The sequence below is a fragment of the Misgurnus anguillicaudatus genome, chromosome 25, assembly GCF_027580225.2.
Source record: "Misgurnus anguillicaudatus chromosome 25, ASM2758022v2, whole genome shotgun sequence".
Lineage (NCBI taxonomy): Eukaryota > Metazoa > Chordata > Actinopteri > Cypriniformes > Cobitidae > Misgurnus > Misgurnus anguillicaudatus.
In genome coordinates, this window is record NC_073361.2 from 33,430,044 (window position 1) to 33,452,402 (window position 22,359).

Below are 22,359 nucleotides of genomic sequence, written 5' to 3' on the forward strand. Positions count from 1 at the left end.
TATTTTTAATGTTTTTTGAAAACTAGGAACTATACATGACTAAGACACTACAACGTGACTTCACAGGAAACAGGATTTATAGTAAAGGATTACTCTTCATCATGTCCTTTCTGTTGAAAAGAGGAAAAACAGAGAAATATTACCAACTTGGTTTTATCAAGTGTCATTGTTGGCTGTTTTATATTGCAGATTTATTATTACACAAAAATTACCTTGGATCCTGTATCACGGCTCTTAGCTCTCAGCTTGTTGACCTGAGATTCAGCAATATCAGCCCTTTCCTCTGCTTCATCCAGCTCGTGCTGCAGTTTGCGGAACTTGCCAAGGTTAACGTTGGCCTGCTCTTCCTAGAAAACGACAATTAAAAAACAATGTTACTCAACAAAACATGACAGAAACCAAATATTTCTTTTAACTGATTTTGTTTACTCACAGCCTCCTCTGCAGATCTCTTGTAGGACTTGACCTTCAACTGAAGTTTGTCCACCAGATCCTGAAGACGAGCCAGATTCTTCTTGTCTTCCTCAGTCTGTTAACAGAATTGTGATTATTTTCATTCACATTGTCTGGGTGGTCTGAGAGTTGCAAAATGTTATTAAATAAATATTACCTGGTAGGTGAGCTCCTTGATGCGTCTCTCATATTTACGGATTCCTTTCACAGAGTCGCTTCCCTTTCTCTGTTCCATTTCCACCTCATTTTCCAGCTCTCTCACCTGGCATAAATGAATGTGATTTTAAACTTGAATCCAAACAGTCATGATTCTAGTCATTTTTTAGAAAACTGTACAAATACTAAGATTCATAAACTCACCCTGGCCTCCAGTTTCTGGACCTGCTTCTTGCCACCCTTCATGGCGATCTGCTCAGCTTCATCCAGGCGGTGCTGCAGGTCCTTGATGGTCTGCTCCATGTTCTTCTTCATACGCTCCAGATGAGCACTAGTGTCCTGTTCCTTCTTCAGTTCCTCTGCCATCATGGCAGCATCAGTGATGGCCTTCTTGGCTTTTTCTTCAGCATTCCTGCACTCCTGCACTGCCTCCTCAACCTCACTCTGAAGCTGAGAATTGTCTCCCTCTAGCTTCTTCTTCTGATTTAACAGGCTGGTGTTCTAAACATTAAAAATGTTGACATTTATATAGTCTCACATATCTAATAACAAGAGATTAAATATTCAATATTTTAAAGTTCTTATGTGTTACCTGAGAATGCAGTAGCTGAACCCTCTCACTGACATCCAACAGTTCCTGCTCGGCCAGTTTTCTTCCTCTCTCAGTCTGTTCCACCAGGGATCTCAGCTCATCTAGTTCAGCTTGGAGCAGATTGTTGCGTCTCTCCACAATAGCAATGTTCTCTTTGAGATCATCATTACCACGAAGAGCATCATCCAGCTGCAGTTGGGCATCCTATAATGTACAGATTTTACAAATAAAGAGTTGTGAGTTCCACTGTTTTGGGCAACACACTATATTACTTATTTAAATAAAACAATGGCTCATCTTTAAGATGTCCATGAAGACCCTTGAGTTGCTTCTGGGCTTCTGCTGCCTGTCTGTTAGCCTGGCTGAGCTGAATCTCCATCTCATTAAGATCTCCCTCCATCTTCTTCTTCACCCTGAGAGCTTCATTCCTGCTGCGGGTCTCTGCTTCAAGTGAGCTCTGCAGGGTATCCACCACTCTCTGCTGGTTCCTCTTAGCCTGCTCCATCTCTTCATCTTTCTCAGACAGTTTACGCTCAATGTCAGCCTTTACTTGATTGAACTCCAGTTGGGATCTTAAGATTTTGCCTTCCTCATGTTCAAGGGAACCCTTTTAATGTGAAAGAAAGTTTTAAGTTTTTGTCCAAATATTAGTGTAATGTTAGCCATGAAAAAAACAATTTCTATCAGGGTACCTCAGCCTCCTCCAGTGCTGTCTGGATCTCTGCTTTCTCCTGCTCCAACTGCTTTCTAATTTTCTCCAACTCGTGGATGTTTTTTCCTGACTCTCCAAGTTGCTCAGTGAGGTCAGAAATTTCCTCTGCGTAATAGAATAACACGTTTAAAAAAAAATGCCAAATATAAATTGCTATGGCTGTTTTTAAACTTTAATGAATCAGTCACCTTGGAGGTTCTTGTTTTCTCTCTTCATGGTCTCAAGATGATCCAGGATCTCTTCATAAGAGTTCTTGAGTTTGAAGAGCTCAGTGCTGAGAGATCTAGACTCTTTCTGGGCACTCTCTAGTTCAGTCTGAGACTCCTCATACTTCTGCTTCCACTCAGCCAAAACCTGATTATACATTTATGTTAGGTGCTTAACTAAAAACTGTAAATTAATAATTAGATAATTCATTAAATAATGCATTAGATGTTGCTCTTATTTGGCACTTTGTCAAAGTTTCTTTGCTTCTTGTCCAGAGCAGCAGCAGCAGCATTGGATCTCTCCACATCAACCATGAGATCTTCAATCTCATTCTGCAGCCTGTGCTTGGTCTTCTCCAGAGAGGAGCATTTAGCATTGACTGCTTCCACAGCTTCTTCTGCTTCTTGGAGGCGCTGAGCCAGTTTTTTCCTGAAGGTGTCAGTACAAGGGAATTTTAGGAATTGATTACAAGCAATAGAAAAACAGAAAATAATTGTTTTAGTATATTAACTAAAAATCTGGAAAGATATATTTCTTGCATCTTACTTAGCATCCTCAAGCTCCTCTGTCCTCTGGATGGCATCGGTTTCATACTTGGTTCTCCACTGAGCCACCTCAGAGTTTGCTTTGGAGAGACTACGCTGCAGTTCAGCTTTGGCTTCCTGCTCCTCCTCAAACTGCTCCCTCAGCAGATCAGAATCATGACGAGCAGACTGCACTGCATGGGCCAGGGCATTCTTAGCCTAAAAAAACCACACACAGTCAGTTCTGTTGCCCATTCGTGGGAAGAGAGTTCAACCTCTAGAAAGGCATGGACTGAGAAGCAGACCTTGACTTCCTCCTCCAGTTGTCTCTTGAGGTCTTCAATCTGCTGAGTGTAAGACTGCTTGCCTCTTGTCAGCTGAGAGACCAGGGAGTCTTTCTCCTCTAGCTGTCTGGACAGTTCACCTGAGAAGCAAATTCATCGGAATATTAAGTGATTTGTGTTGTTTATTTTGTTACAATTTGTAATAGCTATGGTTGTGTTCTCACCATTTTCAGTTTGCAGTTTGGCCTTTTGCATGCTGAAATCATTAATTGTGCGCTGGCCTTCTTCCGCCTTGGTTCTGTACTCACTCATCTGGTCTTCAAGAGTTCTGCACATTTTCTCCAAATTACTCTGATAAAGTATTTAAGAACATAAATTACAAGGATTTTTTGCATTGCATTTTAACAAAATTCTTATTGAATTATATTTTTGGGTTATATTTTTGCTACTAACCTTCGACTTGACAATTTGTTCCATGTTCGACACCACATCATCAAGCTCTAACTTGAGTTCACTCTTCTCCTTTTCAAGTTTCTGCTTGACTCTCTGAAGGTTGTCAATCTGCTCTCCAAGATCAGCCACACTGTCTGCATGTTTCTTCCTCAGTGTAGCAGCGGTAGCTTCATGATGCAGTGTGGCCTCTTCAAGGTCTCTGCGCAGTTTCTGGAACTCAGCTTCACGTTTCTTGTTCATTTCAATCTGGGCAGCAGTGGCACCACCAGCTTCCTCTAACCTCTCACTGATCTCCTCCAGTTCTCTGGAGAGATCTGCTCTCTGTTTCTCCACTTTGGCACGAGCAGCTCTCTCAGCCTCCAGCTCTTCCTCAAGCTCTTCAATTCGAGCCTAGAAAAGAAAAATTGAGGTTTGGAATTCTTTTTTAGAAATTCTGTGTCAATGACATGTTTTTTTTTTTAAACTTACTTGCAGCTCCTTTAGTTTCTTCTGCAGCTGGGCGCCAAGGGCTTGTTCATCCTCAATTTTACTATTGAGTTGGCCGATTTCAAAGTCTTTCCTGAAAGGTGATATTACATATTTGATTAGATATTTTAACACAATACTAATATTGATAAATACATTTAAAATGTTGCAAATGTTTAGTTCTTACTTCTTTAGCTTCTCTTCCATCTGCTGTTTATCATTTTCCAAGTCCATAATGCTCTCCTGGGTCAATTTTAAATCACCCTCAAGCTTTCTCTTTGCCCTCTCGAGATCCATGCGCAGCTTCTTTTCTTGCTCAAGGGATCCCTCAAGCTTTTAATATATCATTTAATTACTTTTAATGTTTTTTAAACAAATTATATCAGAATTTTAAATACCTTTTTGCAATATACTTACATCATCAACTTGTTGCTCCAGCTTGGATTTAGCTTTGGTGAGTGTGTTAACTTTGTCTTCCTCACTCTGTAGGTCATCAAGTGTTTGTTGATGGGCCTCTTGAAGAGCTTTCTTCTCCTTTGTCAGCTTGGCAATTATTTCATCTAGACCTGCCATCTCTTCAGTCAGGTTTTTAACCTAGGGAAAAGTGCAAGTATGTCAACAAACACTCAAAAAATGTTTAATGCTAAGAGATATCTAATTATAATAGCTAACCTTGTTCTCCGTTGCATGTTTCTCTTTCTCCACTTTGGCCAGAGTGAGCTCAAGATCATCAATATCTTTCTTGAGTTCAGAACATTCATCCTCCAGCTTTCTCTTCTTTGCAACCAACTCAGCATTCATTTCTTCTTCATCTTCAACTCTCTCTGTCAGCTCTTTGACTTTGGCCTCAAGCTGAATCTTACTCTTGATTAGACCCTCACATCTCTCCTCAGCATCTGTAAGATTATCTTGCTCCTATGAAAGTGAAAAATTACGTTTTAATAGTAAGGTTTAATTTTTGCTGTTCACATTTAACTTCATAATGTAAAAACAGCTTATTGTTCCCAAACGGACTTACAGACTGCATTGCAAGCTGCAGGTCATTCTTCTCTTGGAGAAGAGTAACCATCTTTTCCTCAAGCTCCTTTTTGCGTGCTTCAGATTTAGCATAAGCTTCCTTCAGCTTGGTGAATTCTTCCTTCATGTTGGCCATCTCCTTCTCAGTCTCAGCAGATTTCAGCAGAGGTTTTATCTTGAAGTAGAGCTTCATCCAGGGCCAATTCTTGACACCCATGAATGCACGTACATTCCACTGGATCACAAGCAATGAATCTCTGTAATGTAGTATGACGTTTGTTAGAATTGCCAAATCGTAAAAGTGAAATCTTTATTTAAATAATAAAGCATCATAATTTTTAACCTGCGCTCAACAATTTTCTGGAATTCAATTCTTGAGAGAATACCACGAGCTCTTGCTTGAATACCAGTAATGATGAGCGCAAGACGATCGTCTCTCATCTCTTCAAGGACACCCAGGAGACCAGCCTTGAAGAACACCTGAAGGTAAAAAGACATTTAATGTCTTTCTGTTTAAAGATTATTTTAATTAACCATTTAATCAGTAAAATATTTTTGATGTTTTCTACCTTAGTATGTCCTAACTTGTACTGGTTGTGATCAATATCCAGAGAGCCTAGAAGTTTTTCTGCTGCTTTCTTATTGTCAATAAATTGTCCCTCAGGAATAGCAGATGGGTTCAAAATACGGTATCTGAAAAGAGGTTTCAGTAATTTACTATTTCTATTACAGTCTTTGTTTTTTGTATCTTTATTCATTTCATGATGTTTACCTCTGTTTGAAATCTCCATACAGGATCCTGTTGGGGAATCCTTTTCTGCAGATTCTGATGCCCTCCAGCACACCGTTACAGCGCAGCTGGTGCATGACCAGAGGATTCTCCATCGCCCCAGGAGTCTTCGTCTCATTGGGGATCAGGCAACGCACAAAGTGAGGGTGAGTGGACCTCAAGTTGGTCATCAGTTTGTTTAAGTTCTCCTATGACCAGAAATGAAACATAAGGTAAGCAATTTTATTTAATTTTATGCTGCCAACCCTATTTTTATTTGTTGGTCATTTATTTTAACAATCCAGTGCTCTTACCCTGTGGAGTGCTGACACAGTCTGGAAGGAAGAACCCTTCTTTTTGCCACCTCCTTTGCCACCTTTACCATCTTGGGCTAAAATTTAATGGAAAATAAAAATAACATTTTATGCCTCATAATTGTTAAAATATGAAATATCACAATTCAAAGCCAGAAGATATTACACACTTAAAAATATTACAAGATTAGTACTCACTTGAGTCAGCTCCAGCATAGTTAGCGAAGAGGACGGACAATAGTTTCACAGTAGACTTTTGAAAAAGTCCGACAACAGTCTCATTGAGGGGATCCTTGTTCTTTACCAGCCAGTTTGAGATGTTGTAGTCAACAGTGCCAGCATAGTGAACCAGGGAGAAATGAGCCTCTGGTCTGCCCTTGACAATCCTGGGCTTCTGGAAGGTAGGGTTCTTACCCAAGTGGTTGTCATAAAGCTTAGCTTTAAATGTTTGATCAGTTGCTTTGGGGAACATGCACTCCTCTTCAAGGATCGACATGATACCCATAGGCTAAAAAAGAGTGTAGAAATACAGTGTTATTGATATGCAGTGTAGCTAATAAGTCTCTCTTTGTACTATAAAAACGTACCTTCTCGATAAGCTCAATGCAAGCCTGCAAGTCCATGCCAAAGTCAATGAACTCCCATTCAATTCCCTCCTTCTTGTATTCTTCTTGCTCCAGCACAAACATGTGGTGGTTAAAGAACTGCTGCAACTTCTCATTAGTGAAGTTGATACACAGCTGCTCAAAGGTGTTGAACTGCAAGTGGAATAGATTGTGTGATCACAACATTGCCACTGCATATGGATGTTTTCTTTACTAATAATAATCAGTTAATATTAGCTTACATCAAAGATCTCAAATCCAGCAATGTCCAGCACACCAATGAAATACTGGCGAGGCTGCTTGGTGTCCAGGGATTGGTTGATTCTTACAACCATCCAGAGGAACATCTTCTCGTACACTGACTTTGCCAGAGCACCAATAGAGTAGTACACCTGGTAGGAGATAATTAAAGATTAAGAAAATGCATTCTTATTCTTCCCCATGTTATAAGTAAGTTATACATGATGCAGGACATTTTTTCACCTGCTGGACATTTTGTCCCTTAGTGACCCACTCGTTTCCGACTTTGACTCTTGGGTGACACAAACCCTTTAAGAGGTCAGCAGAGTTCAGGCCCATCAGATATGCAACTTTGTCAGCATCTTTGGAAGATCAAAAGTTTTGTTAAAGATTTTGAACCATTTTCTAGAAATTCACTAGTGGCAGTATAGTACTGATTGTACAACATTACTTGCCTTCAGTGCCATCAGCCTCGGCCTGTTCTTCTCTTTGCTTCTGTTTGAACTTCATGTTGCCAAAGTGCATGATGGCACCTGTTAGCTTGTAGATGCCCATCTTTTCATCTGTATTGAAGCCTAACACATCAAAAGCTTCCTGCATGGCAAAGAAATATGTTTAGTTTATGTTTATTGTACTGTACTTGTAATATTGTTTTCTGTAGAGCCCTTTAAAATCACTAAAGTTGGGCTAGGTTCTTTTCATAAGACTTAATTGTGATATTTTACTAACATCAGTAGCCATCAGCTCATCAGCATCATTAATAGAGGCCACTTGCGTCTCTCCTTGGGAGATGTAGGAATAGTCATAAGGGTTGTTTGTGATGAGCAGCATCTCTGTAATAAAGGGACATCACAGTTAGCTATGCAGATAAGCACGTTGGTTATGCATGTAATATAGTACTTCTTAAAACCTACCTAACAGTTCTGGTTTCTTCTGAGACAGAATCTGATAGAAGATGTGGTAGTCTCTCTCAGCCTTGAGCTGATAAGTGACACGGGACTTCTCCAGAAGATCTTAATGATGGAAATTCATATAGCATTAATGACTATGTTAAATATTTGCAGACATATCATTGGAATTGCGAACAAAACATGCATACTCACAAGTCTCAATATCAGCCGATGCCAATTTTCCACTTACACCAAAGTGAATTCGAATGAATTTACCCTATTTAGTGAGACAGATTAAATCATATGATTATTAATGACAATTGTTGCTAACTTCTTATAGCTTATTCTTTATCATGGGGAAAACTTACGAAACGTGAGGAGTTATCATTTCTAATGGTCTTAGCATTGCCAAAGGCCTCCAAGGCAGGGTTAGCTTGGATAATTTGATCTTCCAGGGTACCCTAAAAGCAAACAATCATGTTCAAAGTTTTCAACTCGAAACAAAATCTGTGACAACATAAATTGAAGTTAAAGTTATCAAAGTTTATATATTTTTAGTAAAGTATGTGTAGGTTATATAAACCTTTTTCTCAGAGGCTGCATCTTTTTTGCCAGAAACAGCAGCAATGCTGGCAAAGTACTGAATGACTCTCTTGGTGTTCACAGTCTTACCAGCACCGGATTCTCCACTGTGGGTATTACAGGAAAAAATACAGATTTTAGAAAATCTTAATGAGTCTTTAACCTGCTCACCGGAGTTTGTATACGAAATGGGTATGGTATAAATACAACAGATAACTTACGTGATCAGGACAGACTGGTTCTCTCTGTCTGTAGGAGAAATTGAGGAGAATTTTAGAAAACCAAAAAGACATTTATTATCGTGTATTCAATATATACAATAAGAGTTTTGAGCAGTTATACAGATTTGATACACAGTCTGACCTGACAGCATGTACTGGTAGGCATTGTCAGATATGGAGAAAATATGAGGAGGAGCTTCAGTCCTCTTCTTTCCTCTGTAGGCTTTGACGACAGATGAATCATACACTGGCAGCCACTTGTAGGGGTTGACAGTGACACAGAAGAGCCCTGAATAGGTCTGTAATGTGGGAGAGGAATATGTTCAGTACATCTTGCATGTCTGAGCATTTGCAGTAAATTCAGTTCTTTACTCACGTAAATCATCCACGCTGCGTAACGCTCTTTGAGGTTAAACAGCACAGCAGGTTCATGCAGAAAGGTGAACATCGCCATGTCCTCAATTTTATCGAACTTTGGCGGGTTCTGAGGGTGAACGTCAACCTCCTTCACAGTTACTGTCTGTGGGAAAACAAAGCACAAAAAAGTGTTTTGTTTTGTTTTACTTTCACGTTACAAATGGAGAGTTTTTGATTTGAGATCCTAATCTCAAGGTCATCCTTACCTTTCCGAATTCAGTCTCAACAGTGACTTTGTCACCGTCTCTACTGGTAACGGAGGCTTTGACATATTCAACCTCTGGGTCAGGCACAAAGCACTCTTTCTTCATGTCGAAGGGACGAGTTTGGGCTTCCAGACGCTCTTTTTCCGACTTACGTAAGAACGAAGCAGCGGCCCCAAACTCCGCCATTACAGCGTCAGCCATCTTGAAATCTAGAATTTAACAGATGAACAATTTCATACATGCTCCCTACATCTTTGATAAACACTCACAAGAGAAAAGGGATTGTGTGCCACATACATGGCATCACAGTTACAAAGGTAACTTTGGATACAAAGGGGTGGTGATGGCGCAGTGGAGAAGACAAACGCCTTCGGTGTGAAAGACTCGGGTTCGAATCCAATGTGACACACCATTGTGTCCCTGAGCATGACACTTAACCCCTAGTTGCTCCAGAGGCATGTGACCTCTGACATCTGTAAGTAGCTTTGGATAAAAGTGTCAGCTAAATAAATAAATGTAATAAAGTAATGCATTTTAATACTTCAAAAATATTTCAGCAGGTGGGTAACATCTCACCTAGTGTTTGGTAGACCTCTGTACACCTTAACTGCAGAGATGTTACACTAAAAATCAAACAAAGAAGAAAAAAATAACTTTTAATTGACTTGTAAATCAATTTGAAGTGTTTGTTAGCTACAGGAGATATTTTTGGTTCTTACCTCAAGGTTGTCCTTTGTCTTGTCTCACACCAAAGTGATTCAACCTTTTTAAAGGGAGTTGCTTATCCAAAAATGGATGTTAGTCATGGATGCTCCACCCTGGTCCAGCTAAAAGTCTTCAAATGATTGGCTTAGGATGTTTTTGTACCGTTGACATATATGGTGTGATGTAACAATAGGCTTCAGAAGGACAAAAGAAACCCCGTGTGGTCTAAAAGCTTTATCAACACCATCCTAATTAGGAACTCAACATTTACGACATTGTCACAGGTCAACAAGAACAACAGGTATCTATTTTGGATCCTTTCCACATAGAGAGACATCTAAGAAATGTGAACCTGTCGTGGTCTGTTAGACATTGTATTGTCTTGAACAGTCTCATTGTTTTTTAAAGGCAAGCTTTTGCAAGGACCTTACAAATGTGAAATAAAGCTTAATGCATTGCGAGAGAATGTTTGTTCAGGAAGGTCACCACTTATTAGTAAATCCTCTCAAATTAAATCTTAATCATTTCAATTGATTTAATCCGCTGGCACTTCAACATATGTACACTGTAAGATATCAGGTTTACAGATTAAAACATGAAGTTGTTCAAGAAAGCCATAACATAAAAGTGATGAGAGGGGCAAAAATGTTTACCCCATGTTGCAAATAATGAAACTATTTCAGGTCTGTCTGTAGATGAATGCGATGGACAGCCAACAACTGTTCTTTTGTGTAAGACACAGTTCAAGTTCATTGTCATGGCTTGTACGGCTAGACCATAACCCTCCGCACTTGACAAGCATTGTTTTTCCTTTATCCTTGAGGACAAAGATAACTGTAGCACATTTTTCTCACCTTCTTTCGAGTCACTGCTGAAGGTCTTGGACAGCTGTAGATCTGAGCCTTTGTGCTGTGAGAGGTTTCATCAGCTGTTCTACAAATGTTAAGGTGTGAATTGTTCCAAGAGCTGCATTTTATATTAGGAAGTCTGGGATCTTTAAACAAAAGAAGTTTGATCTTTAAAGGACATACAATCCATTTAACATCACTATTAAACTAATGATGTTTACCATACATACTAATAAATTATATATACAACTTCAGTTTTGACTTATGTTTTTTAGATGCAATGCAAAGGCTTTGAAGGTCATAATAAAGGTTAAATTTAGTTACATTTTACTATGCAGTGTATTTTCATAAAGCGTTTACAATACCATTAAAAATATTTTTTTATTGGTGTTTTAAAACAATTTATGTACAGTTTCTGTTTACAATCACCAATTATATGGTACAATGTTACTTATTTACTCTTTTATTCAAAGTTTACTGACTGCAGATCTACTATGAGGAAATACTGCAGATATTATCTTTATTTTTTACAGTATCCCTGTTATGAAGGACTGTAAGCCTTAATCCGAAAATCTGACATTAAAAACATTCAATGTTTTCATTAGTCCAAAAAAGTTTTTTTTAAATAATGTAAAACTCATTTTAACCTACGGAAGCCACCATTAATGATCATGTATAGACGTCCTACCAACAGGTGAACTTTTATAGCTAACTCCTGTAGATGTAAAGTGTTATAGACGGTTTCATCGGACGCACGTGATACACGTCTGGATCCGAACCTTACTTCCGGTTTCGTTTTTTTTAATGGTCGACTAGTTGCTAAACTGATCTCTTGAACAAATGCCTCGTCGAAAATAACAAATGTTTTGGTTTTCTAGGTAATCTGTGTTCTTTTTTTACTTATTATATAAATAAACTACGTTTAAAGAACTTTGTTGTTATTTATTCTTAGCGGAGTGTACCGGAAGTTACGTTTGTTTATGTTGTTACTGCTGAAACTGTCTATAAAATAAATATGAAAAATAATCGACACGATTATAGTGTAGATCTTATTGGTCAAAACCATATATACACAAATACAAATACATACAAAAAAGATTAAGAATAACTTAAATTTACCTGAAATGAGTTTAACTTTACAGTGTATCTGAATAACTTTATTGGTTTAACTAAATTTAATATATAAATTATATGTTATAAGCTATAATGAAAGAATAATATGAACATGTTAACTACATTTTTAACTTATAACACTTTATAACAAAACTATGTTAATTTTTCAAAAAAAAAAAGTCACAACTGAGCCAAGTTCTAAAAGTGGGTTGCAGCCATTTCATGTCACACAAACAACAACCATAATGGCTTATGAGTAAAAAAGATTTCTCTAAGTTCTCAAAACTATAACATCTAGTTTTTATAGTCAGCCAATCCCAGCATTAATCAAATAAGCCACACGTTTATATAGTCGAGGTACACTGTAAAAGATGGGGAGATGGTGGTACACTATCATGTATATTTAGATTAAACTTCTAAGATTAAACTTTAAGTAAAATTTAGATGATGTACTAGAAGTAAAGGAAATTCAGAGGACCTTATAATCATACTCTTTTCTTTTATTTGCAAGGTCTGTCCCTGAGCATGACAAGGTGAAACATTGTGATCTTACTGTACCCTGAGATGGGGGCGACTCATTCTCAGCTGTTCTCAGGCAGAGGCCCCTTGACGTCTCAGCTCAGCAAAAGGTCAGTGACTTGACCCATTGTGCATCATGACCATTAACCAAGCTAATAATGGAGACTTGGGAGGGTGTGTTAGTATGATTTACTTAGACAAATGGACTCTCATCCATCTGACATCATGTGATGCTTGTGTTGCTTTGATTGAGTTGCTTGTCATTTCTTCATCGTGCCTTGCCCAAACCAGATGCACAATGGGAACACTGGATTACAGGTACTAATAATTCAAGAATTCTACCTATTGAAAGCTAACTTTTGGGAATTGACAAGTAGACATAATCCTGCATTTGCATGCCTTTTGACCTCTCCTGTACAAATATGTATTTTCCCCCCTTGCCTCCAGGTCCTCTTCATCTACACAGCCACACACATCTGCAGTATTTTGCTCTCTGTAAGTGAAGCAAAGTAGGAAATCTCTAGTGCACCTCAGAGGCTCAGGTGAATGAGGTAAGGCAATTGTTATTTGATTCTGAGAAAGGAAAACTTTTTTATATGGCTCTTTTTGTAAACATGAGGTAACTTAGTGCTGTGATTGTCATGAACTCGTGAAGATGCGCATGCAGAAACAACACCTTTCATATTAAGTCTGATGCACTTTAGAAGGTAGCTAGTTATTACGCCTTTTTTATCCTTTATTAGTGGTGTGACGGATCTTAGTTGCATGTGCCCTGCAAATTAAATGTATTTAATTTATGTAAAAAACTATTTAAGCCCATTCCATTTTTTAAGCATATTTTTTTCGCTCTCTCTCTCTGTGAATTTACCATAAGAGCGCCTTTTTATCGCAAATATCTAAACTGCTGCATAGGATAAGTCATGATGTTAACTTAAAAGACGGCATGTCGCATCGTAAGCAATCCACAATAAAACTATTGCACATGTTTAAAATTAATGAAGCGCTCGCTGCTGGATAATAAACCGCCAGCTTAATACATTTACAGCTTTGGGGAAAAAAATGAGATAGAACTACAGCTGTAAAGTGTGTGTCTAGGTGAAGAAACATAGGCCTACTTTAACCTAAAGCACCCTTCACATTAATAATCTGATTTCATCTGTCTATATTGTATTTAGTCTGACAGCATGTTTATACATATATTCATAGATATAGAGGGATTATATGAGAAAAAAAACTATACAATTACTGTAGCTATGAATACAATACAACATAAATACAAATATGTTCTGTAGCTCTTGTCTTTCTACAAGTTCCCCAAAAGCTAATAAATAATTGGCAAAAACACAACAGTTACAAGACTGATTATTCAATATAATAATGATGTTAACATTATTTTGTTACTGAACTAATTCAAATTCGACTTGTATTGTGGCCTTGGTATTGAGACATATTGCATCATGTTTAGGGACAGAAACACAGGACAGACATACAAGAGGCATTTGCATACAGTATCTGCTATTGTTAAAAGTACAAGCCACAAGACTTTATCAAAGGTTATTGTTTTAAAACATCTTGCAAAATGTTTAATAAATTCTTGTCTAGAAAAGAGTTAAAAATGTGACAACTTGCCCTCTACTTTTCTACATTATAAGAAATTTGCTGTATTGGATAACTGGTGTCCTCTACAGGTGATGACTGACAATTGCAGTTTTCAAATTAACAGCATCTTGTATGTTTTGAAAAAATGTGAACCTTGCATGCAAATTGAGTCAGAATGAACAAATTTTCATACATTTATTTATATGTTGACAAAAAAAATCAATTTTTGAGAAAAATTGAGTTAAAGGTCGGAAAACAAAATTACCGCATTCATACCTTAAAATCAAGGTGTAAACTAAAAGATTTAGCACACACAAAGTCAAAAACAATATCTATAGGTAAAATATATGTTCAACTTTTTTCTTTCGTTTATTTTTTGATTGACATTGAGACAAACAGCTTTAAGATCTCCTGTAACGTAAGGATCTAATATAATCTTACACATTAAATATTTTTCCCCAACAGTTAATCAGATTATATCTGTGTGAGTTCTTGTCAAATAGATTGTAATTGTGTAGATGCCAAACTTTATCTCTCTTCATAATTCTTTTAACGTCAAGCAAGTTCTGCACTTTATTTTCTATTTTCTGCATGTTTTAAAACCAAAATGTCAGTCGAACATGTGGATGGAGAAGCATCTTTGTATTGGATTAAGCATTTAGGACGGTACACCTTTCAAAAAACGTAAAAATAACGACCATTTCATGGTCGATGTTTAATGATTATTTCGACCATTGAGATCGCTAGACGATGGCTTAATGTACTTATTTTTATGAAAACCCCAATTCGACCAAAATTTATATAATTTTTTGCCTGTAGTGCAAAATTAGACTAATTTATAATTAGACTGTGCACATTTCGACTCATTTTGCCAGCACGGGGCACAAATGAATATTGCTGACAAGAAGTGTTGATAAAGAATCAAAACATTTTTTACACACATTAAATGATAGGCTGTAAATTAATGATTGTCAGTGTCCGCTCACAACAATAATTCATAGTCACAATTCAGTCTGTGAAGGTTTTTATTTTTTTTGCAGTTCCACTGCTCTACAAAACTTGACCAAAGGTTATTGTTTTTAAAACATCTTGTTTAAAAGACAGATTTTTTCTATGCAGAAGCTGACCAAATTTCAGAAGCTGATGAGTTAAAAATTTTACAACTTGCCCTCTACTTTTCTACATTATAAGAAACTTTCTGTATATTTGATAACTGGTGTCCTCTAGTGGTGATGGGTGACAATAGCAGTATTCAAATTAACAGCATCTTGTATTATGTTCAGGTTAATGAAAATTGCGGTCAATAAGTGTTCATGACATAGAATCAGAAAAGGTTTTTACATGATGCACATTAAATGATAGGCTATAAATTTATGTGAAGGTTTATATTACATGATCTACTTTGAATTGTTTCTCCAGTTCTACTGCTCTTGTGAGATTCAACTAATTTTAAGTTATGTAATGGAGAAAGATATCATTGCAAATGCTTTTAATGCGATATATATGAGCCTATATCTATTAGTGCACTTTCTTTCATTCTGAGAATTTGTGACATGTGATAGGGCAAAGTCTATAACACAGAGGCTGTTTACACTTGGTATTAAGATGTGTTTTCATCGATCGGATCACAAGTGGACGAGAGAGACACATTACGTTTACACCTGGTAGTTTAATCCGTCACTTTCGACTGCTTTTGTCCTGAATACTGTGAGTGGGCGGTCTGTCGAGACGGTGGGCAAGTCTCTCTGCTATCATTCAAATGCGAGCGGGAGTAATTATGAGTTTATATGGACGCGAACTAATATTATTTCGGAGTCCACGTGTATTTCTAGCAAGTAAACATGCTGCACAGTGTTTTGTTCGTGTATATGTTAGAGGTTTCTCTGAATTTTCAGCACAACTGATGAAATAAAATCGCGCAACTTTCACACGCTTTCAAAACGAAACTACAGAGATCAGCCACTTTAGTTGTATCAATGAAAGGCTAAAATAGTACCGTTCACCGTATTTTCACGCCAGAAGTATGAAAAGACATAAAACTTGTGGTCAGTACCTCAGATTAGATAAATGGGTGCAGAGAAGGCGGTCGCGTGTGGCTGTTCGAACACATTCAACCACATGTGCGTTTACACAAGCAAAAGCAATCCAATCGGAAGGGGTTTCGACTACCTCTGAATGTGGTTGAAAGTGGTCAATAGTGGATGCGTTCAAAACGTTTTGAACACAGTTTACACCTAACATTAACGTCGTCCACTTGTGATCCGATCGATGAAAACGCATGTTAATGCCAAGTGTAAACAGCCTCACAGTTTAATTGGTTAAATCTTTTTATGGTTGACTTGCACGTGATGGTAAACACTTTAAACAAACAACTTATTTTAAAGGCTCATTTTAAGTAAGAGATAGTAAAAATGACAATTATTTTATTTTATTTATATGGCACTTTTCAAAATTGTTTAATTGTTCCAAAGCAGCATTACATTAAAGGATTAGTCCATTTTCTTAAAAAAAAATCCAGATAATTTACTCACCACCATGTCATCCAAAATGTTGATGTCTTTCTTTGTTCAGTTGAGAAGAAATTATGTTTTTTTTAATGGACTTTAATAGAGCCCAACATTTAATACTTAACTCAACACTTAACAGTTTTTTTCAACAGAGTTTCAAAGGACTATAAACGATCCCAAACAAGGCATAAGGGTCTTATCTAGCGAAATGATTGTCATTTTTGACAAGAAAAATAAAAAATATGTACTTTAAAACCACAACTTCTTGTCTAGGGCCTTTCCTGCGTGACCTAACGTAAATGCGTAGTGACGTAGGGAGGTCACGTGTTACATATATAAAACGCACATTTGCGGACCATTGTAAACAATAAACTGACACAAAGACATTAATTAGTATCATTCCACATACAACAACGTCAGAACGGTCCTCTTTCGACACACTTGTAAACAGTAGGGCGGAGTTTCGCGTTCGTCTTCTGTGACCTCTTGACGTGATGACGTATTGCGTGGGGTCACGTTGGCGCATCACGACCAGATCTAGACGAGAAGTTGTGCTTTAGGGGTGTATATTTTTTGTTTTTCTTGTCAAAAATGACAATCGTTTCGCTAGACAAGACACTTATGCCTCGTTTGGGATCGTTTATAGTCGTTTAATACTCTGTTGAAAAAAAAACTGTTATGTGTTGAGTTAAGTGTTAATTGTTGGTGTCTATTAAAGTCCATTAAAATGAGAAAAATCCTGCAATGTTTTCCTCAAAAAACATAATTTCTTCTCGGCTGAACAAAGAAAGACATCAACATTTTGGATGATATGGTGGTGAGTAAATTATCTAGATTTTTCTTTTAAGAAAATGGAATATTCCTTTAAGAAATGCAAGCGAAAACACAGAAAAATCTATGGACAACATAAGCAGCAGAATACAACGCTAAGATTAAACCGTACCATGAAGGTACAATTATAAAACGGTTAGTTCCAATCCTTGATTCTGATTGGTCAAGGTGTGCTTTATTCACGATAAAACATGGCTATGACCGCTTCACCCAACAGTTCTGTTTATCACTGCGCCCTTAGCAACCACACGTATCAGTTTGTAGTTTTTATTTGAGCTTTCATGCATATTACACATTGGAACACATTTTTGTTCATAGTCATGGTCTATTTATTCCGTTACTTATTCACGATACAGCACAGCCTCTCATACCTTATTGCTTACATATTGAACTGCCAATATGTACCTTTTGAAGTACTAATATACACTCTTTAGGTACAAAGGTGTACCTTTTTGAAAGGGTACTGTCCCAGTGACAACATTTGTACCTTTATTTCTGAGAGTGTGTAAATGTTAGATCATAATCGTTTGCTACTTATGATTATTATTTTGCCATATAATCATTTAAAGCAGTGGTTCTCAAACTTTTTCCGCGTGCGGCCCCCCTTGTGTACGGTGCATTCCTTCGCGGCCCCCCAAAGAAAATTTATGACAAAAACTGTTCTAAAATGTAACATTTTAATTAAACAAAACATATTAAGTTATACAAAGTAGTGCTGTTGGTTAATAGCCTTATTGTGTTAGGTTTAATTACACAGAATTCATGATAAATGAATGTATTTATAAAATGTTATAAAATTGGGGCCCCCCTGGCACTATCACGCGGCCCCCCTGGGGGCCCCGGACCCCAGTTTGAGAACCACTGATTTAAATCACATAAAGTCCTTATATAATTTTGACAGACAAAAGGCTGCGGGCCACATAGTAAAGTGCCACTGCCCAGATGCCTGTTGCATACTTTGGTTCTAAACATTTTTCAGTGCACCACCTCGTGAAAGTCATACAACGCCACCTCAATGGCAAAATGCCACAATTACAAACAAACAATCCACAGAGTGCAATGGTTATTTAGGTATTTTCATGAGGATAGCCAGGAAAATTTTGTCAACAGCCGGTGGAGGCTTTCTAATTTTGTATGCAGGAAAAATCCTCTTTACACCTTAAAGCTGTAAAGGCTTTGATCTCATTTGCACTTTCAGACAGTTAATGGAGGTTAATGGTTTTTAATGGTTTTCTGTGAGCACTTTTTTATTGTCACCAGAATGTTTTGTGTTTATTACGAGAAAGCTGCATATGACACAATTTTGCAGTTATATTTATGTGCACTCTCTTTTGCACTTATGCTTCCTACTAATGTTCAAAAGGTGAGTTAAATATGTATTATCTACATGTATTAGAATAGTGCATGCTGCAAAATCCCTGGAAAAAGCAGCATGTATACATATTGTATTTGTTTTACAGCCTAGAAAGTGGAAAAAAAGAAATTTAAAAAAAGACACCAGAAATTGAGTGGTTCCTTTGCATGTATTTTATTTTACTGAACTACAGAAAAGCTGGTCACAGCAATCACCGTTTGGAGAGATCCAGATATTTTCACTCCTCATCGGCCCCCTTCTGTGAGAAAAAATAAAGAAGAAAAAGTGTGTTTTATTAAAGTGAGCATGGTACCAGTTAAATGGTGGAATATAAGGCATATAAGGCAGTGCTTTAATATGTGACCCAATCTGTGAAATCCTAGTATAAGGTCATTTATTTTTTTTCTACATAAAATCACCCTACATAATGTTATGAACATTCTGTGAAAATATAATCTTTAATGCTGACTAAGATTATGTCAAAAATGTAAAATAGTTGTAAATTTTACTAGTTTGTTAGAATGGCTCTTGTAAAGTGTTTTTTTTTTTTTTTTTTTTTTTTTGATTGGTGATGTTTTATGAATCAAATGTTTTATATGAATGAACTTACTTTGGATCCTGTATCACGGCTCTTAGCTCTCAGCTTGTTGACCTGAGATTCAGCAATATCAGCCCTCTCCTCTGCTTCATCCAGCTCGTGCTGGAGTTTGCGGAACTTGGTCAGATTAGAATTGGCCTGTTCCTCCTAAGGAATACACAGTGCATGTTTATTATAAACAAATTTGACCTGTCATAAATAATTGCAGAAGTTATTCCACATAACGGCAACAGAAGACAAAATACTCACAGCCTCCTCTGACGATCTCTTGTAGGACTTGACCTTCAGCTGAAGTTTGTCCACCAGGTCTTGAAGACGAGCCAGATTCTTCTTATCTTCTTCAGTCTGTGCAAAAAGAAACATTTTGTATATAGTACATACTAAAAATATGTTTATGGTATTGAAGAAGTAACAGTAGCACATCACAAGAAAAAAAGAATTAAGTACACCTGTAGACGTACTCTCTCCTACCTGGTACGTGAGCTCTTTGATGCGTCTCTCATATTTTCGAATACCCTTGACAGAGTCACTGGCCTTTCTCTGTTCCATCTCAACCTCATTTTCCAGCTCTCTCACCTAACAGATTTGTAGGAAAGTCAGCTAATCTAACAAAATTATCAAATATTTTTGTGGAAAATATAGAAGAAATGTTTCCAAGTGGCTTAGAAGTTTACCCTGGCCTCCAACTTCTGGACCTGCTTCTTGCCACCCTTCATGGCGATCTGCTCAGCTTCATCCAGGCGGTGCTGCAGGTCCTTGATGGTCTGCTCCATGTTCTTCTTCATACGCTCCAGATGAGCACTGGTGTCCTGTTCCTTCTTTAGTTCCTCTGCCATCATGGCAGCATCAGTGATGGCCTTCTTGGCTTTTTCTTCAGCATTCCTGCACTCCTGCACTGCCTCCTCAACCTCACTCTGAAGCTGAGAATTGTCTCCCTCTAGCTTCTTCTTCTGATTCAACAGGCTGGTGTTCTAAACATTGATAACATAGATGATTTTGTTTACTAAAAGATGATTTAAAGACATTATTTGTTGGACTAGTACTGTTGTACTGCTATACCTGAGAATGCAGTAGCTGAACCCTCTCACTGACATCCAGCAGTTCCTGCTCAGCCAGTTTTCTTCCTCTCTCAGTCTGTTCCACCAGGGATCTCAGCTCATCCAGTTCAGCTTGAAGTAGATTGTTGCGTCTCTCCACAATAGCAATGTTCTCTTTGAGATCATCATTACCACGAAGAGCTTCATCCAGCTGCAGTTGGGCATCCTATAATGTACAGATTTTACAAATGAAGAGTTGTGGGATTCCACTGTTGTAGGCAACACACTATATAATTTAAATAAAACAATGCGTCATCTTTAAGATGTCCATGAAGACCCTTGAGTTGCTTCTGGGCTTCTGCTGCCTGTCTGTTAGCCTGGCTGAGCTGAATCTCCATCTCATTGAGATCTCCCTCCATCTTCTTCTTTACTCTGAGAGCTTCATTCCTGCTGCGGGTCTCTGCTTCAAGTGAGCTCTGCAGGGTATCCACCACTCTCTGCTGGTTCCTCTTAGCCTGCTCCATTTCTTCATCTTTCTCAGACAGCTTACGCTCAATTTCAGCTTTGATCTGGTTGAATTCCAGTTGGGCCCTAAGGATCTTTCCTTCCTCATGCTCAAGGGAGCCCTATTTGGAGTAAAAAAAAGTGTTTATTCCTTTATAGAGGTAATGTATACATTTACTGTAAATGTAAAAAGTTTTGCGAGACTCTCCATGTTGTAAGGGCTACTCTTAGAGATAACATGAAAACATATTTGCTAAGTTGTTTTCCTTTTACCTCAGCTTCCTCCAGAGCAGCTTGTATCTCTTGTTTCTCCTGTTCCAGCTGCTTGCGAACTTTTTCCAGCTCATGAATGTTCTTTCCACTCTCACCAAGTTGCTCGGTAAGGTCAGAAATTTCCTCTGTTTAAACACAAACCACACAAATACACATCAAACACTAGTGGTTCACACTTGACAACAACCAAAACAATCACATTTACCTTGGAGGTTCTTGTTTTCCCTCTTCATGGTCTCCAGGTGGTCCAGTGACTCCTCATAGGAGTTCTTCAATTTGAAAAGCTCGGTGCTGAGAGACCTGGCATCTTTTTGAGCACTTTCTAGTTCAGTCTGGGACTCCTCATATTTCTGCTTCCACTCAGCCAGGACCTTGTTAAATTTAACAAGACCAACCCTATAGTCAGCGAAATCTGTGTTGTACCTTTCTAAAGCAAAATTATTTTCCTTTATCAACAGGACTTTATCAAAGTTTCTTTGCTTCTTGTCCAGAGCAGCAGCAGCAGCATTGGATCTCTCCACATCAACCATGAGATCTTCAATCTCATTCTGCAGCCTGTGCTTGGTCTTCTCCAGAGAGGAGCATTTAGCATTGACTGCTTCCACAGCTTCTTCTGCCTCTTGGAGGCGCTGAGCCAGTTTTTTCCTGAAGGTGTCAGTAAAAGGAAAGTTTAGGACTTAATTGCAATAGAAAAAACGAAAAGAATAGTTTAAGTATATTAACTAAAAATCTGGAACCATATATTTCTTGGATCTTACTTAGCATCCTCAAGCTCCTCGGTCCTCTGGATGGCATCGGTTTCATACTTGGTTCTCCACTGAGCCACCTCAGAGTTTGCTTTGGAGAGAGAACGCTGCAGTTCAGCTTTGGCTTCCTGCTCCTCCTCAAACTGCTCCCTCAGCAGGTCAGAATCATGACGAGCAGACTGCACTGCATGGGCCAGGGCATTCTTAGCCTAAAAATTATGTTTGGTCAGAATTCCTTGTAAAAAGTAATTTCTTGTGACTGAGTAAAGTCAACTTATTGAAAACCTTGATTTCCTCCTCCAGTTGTCTCTTAAGGTCTTCAATCTGCTGAGTATAAGACTGCTTGCCTCTTGTCAGCTGAGAGACCAAAGAATCCTTCTCCTCCAGCTGTCTAGACAGTTCACCTACAATGCAGTATCAGATTATCATGTTTTTTGTATTGTCAAAAAGCATAAGATCAGACCAGAACAGAATATTGTCTCACCATTCTCAGTTTGCAGCTTAGCCTTTTGCATGCTGAAATCATTGATTGTGCGCTGGCCTTCTTCAGCCTTGGTTCTGTACTCACTCATCTGGTCCTCCAGAGTTCTGCACATTTTCTCCAGGTTTGTCTTGAGA

The 22,359-nt window shown here is 37.9% G+C and overlaps 2 protein-coding genes across 2 annotated transcripts in view; both read right to left on the reverse strand.

The window, feature by feature from the left end:
• Window positions 1-22,359, reverse strand: part of LOC129425862 (myosin-7) — a 29,826-nt gene continuing 7,467 nt past the window's right edge. Inside the window, exons 27-66 of the mRNA XM_073863891.1 lie at window positions 22,226-22,352; window positions 22,027-22,145; window positions 21,754-21,950; window positions 21,457-21,640; window positions 21,201-21,366; window positions 20,996-21,120; window positions 20,532-20,844; window positions 20,241-20,440; window positions 19,856-20,152; window positions 19,653-19,757; window positions 19,431-19,526; window positions 19,194-19,328; window positions 10,667-10,721; window positions 7,035-7,165; window positions 6,794-6,943; window positions 6,534-6,704; window positions 6,145-6,454; window positions 5,947-6,023; window positions 5,636-5,841; window positions 5,433-5,556; window positions 5,207-5,343; window positions 4,865-5,120; window positions 4,519-4,761; window positions 4,264-4,440; window positions 4,034-4,179; window positions 3,850-3,940; window positions 3,382-3,771; window positions 3,153-3,279; window positions 2,950-3,068; window positions 2,667-2,863; window positions 2,366-2,549; window positions 2,102-2,267; window positions 1,894-2,018; window positions 1,496-1,808; window positions 1,202-1,401; window positions 814-1,110; window positions 611-715; window positions 434-529; window positions 213-347; window positions 1-110 (exon numbers count right to left, since the gene is read on the reverse strand). Coding sequence (XP_073719992.1) covers window positions 90-110; window positions 213-347; window positions 434-529; window positions 611-715; window positions 814-1,110; window positions 1,202-1,401; window positions 1,496-1,808; window positions 1,894-2,018; window positions 2,102-2,267; window positions 2,366-2,549; window positions 2,667-2,863; window positions 2,950-3,068; window positions 3,153-3,279; window positions 3,382-3,771; window positions 3,850-3,940; window positions 4,034-4,179; window positions 4,264-4,440; window positions 4,519-4,761; window positions 4,865-5,120; window positions 5,207-5,343; window positions 5,433-5,556; window positions 5,636-5,841; window positions 5,947-6,023; window positions 6,145-6,454; window positions 6,534-6,704; window positions 6,794-6,943; window positions 7,035-7,165; window positions 10,667-10,721; window positions 19,194-19,328; window positions 19,431-19,526; window positions 19,653-19,757; window positions 19,856-20,152; window positions 20,241-20,440; window positions 20,532-20,844; window positions 20,996-21,120; window positions 21,201-21,366; window positions 21,457-21,640; window positions 21,754-21,950; window positions 22,027-22,145; window positions 22,226-22,352 — 6,813 coding nt within the window. The 3' untranslated portion in view covers window positions 1-89. The remainder of the gene's footprint in view (window positions 111-212; window positions 348-433; window positions 530-610; window positions 716-813; window positions 1,111-1,201; window positions 1,402-1,495; window positions 1,809-1,893; window positions 2,019-2,101; window positions 2,268-2,365; window positions 2,550-2,666; window positions 2,864-2,949; window positions 3,069-3,152; window positions 3,280-3,381; window positions 3,772-3,849; window positions 3,941-4,033; window positions 4,180-4,263; window positions 4,441-4,518; window positions 4,762-4,864; window positions 5,121-5,206; window positions 5,344-5,432; window positions 5,557-5,635; window positions 5,842-5,946; window positions 6,024-6,144; window positions 6,455-6,533; window positions 6,705-6,793; window positions 6,944-7,034; window positions 7,166-10,666; window positions 10,722-19,193; window positions 19,329-19,430; window positions 19,527-19,652; window positions 19,758-19,855; window positions 20,153-20,240; window positions 20,441-20,531; window positions 20,845-20,995; window positions 21,121-21,200; window positions 21,367-21,456; window positions 21,641-21,753; window positions 21,951-22,026; window positions 22,146-22,225; window positions 22,353-22,359) is intronic.
• Window positions 7,130-9,559, reverse strand: LOC129426516 (myosin-6). The gene is made up of 10 exons (XM_055182903.2): window positions 9,108-9,559; window positions 8,861-9,004; window positions 8,627-8,783; window positions 8,485-8,512; window positions 8,265-8,370; window positions 8,050-8,142; window positions 7,895-7,958; window positions 7,706-7,804; window positions 7,521-7,624; window positions 7,130-7,385 (listed from the first exon to the last, which is right to left on the reverse strand). The coding sequence occupies exons 1-10, from the start codon at window positions 9,306-9,308 to the stop codon at window positions 7,239-7,241; spliced, it is 1,143 nt and encodes a 380-aa protein (XP_055038878.2). The 5' UTR covers window positions 9,309-9,559; the 3' UTR covers window positions 7,130-7,238.